Consider the following 2500-nt stretch of genomic DNA (forward strand, 5'->3'; position numbering starts at 1 on the left):
GACTATAGTAATCCTTGTTCAGTAAATCCACAAATATGAAAATGGAAATTCGATGAATAAATTGAAATACGATAAACAAAAGAAAATCTAGTTATGATTTGTTAAGATTACTGAAATTATTGACAATAGTAATAATAACAATGATGATAATAGTGATGATAATGATAATAATAATAACAACAATGATAATGATAAAGATGATAATGATAATGATGGTAAGAATAATGATAATTATGATAAAAAGATGATAATGATACTAATGATATCAACAATAATGATAATGATAATAGTAATGATAATGAGAATAATAGTGATGATAATAGTTATTACTATCATTATCATTATCAAGATCATCATCTTTTCATTGATTATAACATTCTTGCTGTTATTACTATCTCCTTATGAACTGTTTTTATTGCTATCACTATTTCTCTTTATCATCATCATCATCATCATCATCAATATTATCATCACCGTTATTGCTGCTACTACTACTATTGTTATTATAATTTGTTTTTATTATTATGCTATTATTATTATCATTATCATTCTCATTATTATTATCATTAATATTGCTATTATTATCATTATCATTATCATTATTATTATCATTATCATTACCATTATTATTATCATTATCATTATCATTATCATCGCTATTATTATAATCATCCTTATAATCGTTGCGGTAAATATCTTTCTTTTCTTCTGCTCTTCCCCTTCCTCTCCCTACCCTCCTCGCATCTCTTCCCCCCCCCTCACCTCCTCCTCGCGTCTCCTCCTCCCTCCCACCCTCCCTACCACCCCACCTCACGTCCCTCCTCCCTCGCACCCTCCTCCCCCTCCTCCCCTCGCACCCCTCCTCGCCCCCCCACCCTCCTTCCTCCCCTCACCCCCTACCACCCCCCTCGCACCCTTCCTCCTCCCCTCCCCCTCCTCCCCTCGCACCACCCCCTCCTCCCCCTACCACTCCTCCTCCGGGCGCAGTAAGCCAACAGCCTCCGAATTCCGCCTTCCAGGGACGTACAGCGTGGAGGCGAGTCTCTCCGTGCGGGCGACGAGGGACGCAGCCGCTCACGCCCTCACGTGCCTCGTCCACACGCCCGCGGACGAAGGCGGCGACGGGGGCGGCGACGGGGGCGGCGGCGGCGGCGGGGACCTCGCATTCGTCCAGCCTCGAACCGCGACCGTCTTCCTCAACACCATACGTAAGATGGTTCTTGGTTCGGGTTATGTGCGAGTGTTGTGTTTTGTTTTCATTCAGTGAGGTTGTTATTTCGTTTTTTTTTTTTTTTTTTTTGTGTGTGTGTGTGTGTGCCTTTTTGTCTTTTTGTCTTTCTCTTTCTGACTCTTCTTTCTTCCTTCCTCTCCTCACGCTCATTTCTCCCCTTCCCTTCTTTTCAGTCTCCTATCTCTTTCTCCTTCCCTCCATCTCATCCTCCTTTCTTCTCACCCTCCTTTCTGCCCCTTCTCTCCTTCTCACCCCTCTTCTCACCCTCATTTCTCCTTTCCCCCCCTCCCCTCCCTCCTCTCTCCCTTCTCTCCTCCTCACCCTCTTCTCTCCCCCCTTCTCTCCTCCCCACCCTCATCTCTCCTCTTCCCTCCTCCTCACCCTCCTTTCTCCCCCTCCTCCCCCAGTGCCGCCCCTGGAGGTCAAGATCCTTGAGCCGCAGGAGCATCCTGTGAGAGCGGGTCGGGCCCTGAGGCTGCTGTGTCGCTCGGTCGGATCTAACCCTCCGGCACAGCTGGCGTGGTGGGAGGGGCCGAAGCACCTGCGCCACGGAAGCCAGACGGTCAGTGAGGTTCAATGAGGTTCAGTGAGGTTCAAGGTTTTCCTGTGTTATCTACCGTGTTTTTTTTGTTTTTTTTTTTTCCTTTTAGAATTCAATTTTCCTTCCTTCCCTTTTTTTTCTTTTTTTTCTTTTTCCTTTCCTGCTTCTTCATTTTCTTTATCTTTTTCTTTTTCCTGCTTCTCCGTCACCTCCTACTCCCCGACTATATCATCATTAGTAGTATTAATCGTGAAAGCATTGTCGTTATAATTGTTATAATCATTTTTTTCATTATGATAATGATATTCATTGTTATCATTATTATTACTATTATCATTGCTCATCTTGATCAAAGTACTCTTTCCATTTCCCTCCCTTCTCTCGTCTCCATCCATTCTTTCCCTGTCTTCTCTTCCTCCCCCTCCTCCTTCCCTCTCCATCTCCTCCTTTCGTCCTCCACCCGCCCCTCCTTCCCTTTCCCTCCCTTCTCATTCCTTCCCTATCTTCTCTTCCTCCTCTCCTCTCCTCCTTCCCTCTCCATCTCCTCCTTCCGTCTTCCACCCATCCTTCCTTCCCTTTCCCTCCCTTCTCCCTTCTCATCCTTCTCTGTATTCTCTTCCTCCCCTCCTCTCCTCCTTCCCTCTCCATCTCCTCCTTTCGTCTTCCACCCGCCCCTCCTTCCGTTTCCCTCCCTTCTCCTGTCTCCATCCATTCCTTCAATGTATTCT

At 45.4% G+C, this 2500-nt stretch overlaps 1 protein-coding gene across 1 annotated transcript in view; it reads left to right on the plus strand.

Annotated features, from left to right (window-relative positions):
* Positions 1 to 2500, plus strand: part of LOC138864475 (neural cell adhesion molecule 2-like) — a 59586-nt gene that overhangs the window by 15131 nt on the left and 41955 nt on the right. The window contains exons 4-5 of the mRNA XM_070131607.1: positions 1020 to 1208; positions 1639 to 1793. Coding sequence (XP_069987708.1) covers positions 1020 to 1208; positions 1639 to 1793 — 344 coding nt within the window. The remainder of the gene's footprint in view (positions 1 to 1019; positions 1209 to 1638; positions 1794 to 2500) is intronic.

This window comes from Penaeus vannamei, chromosome 16, assembly GCF_042767895.1.
Source record: "Penaeus vannamei isolate JL-2024 chromosome 16, ASM4276789v1, whole genome shotgun sequence".
NCBI lineage: Eukaryota > Metazoa > Arthropoda > Malacostraca > Decapoda > Penaeidae > Penaeus > Penaeus vannamei.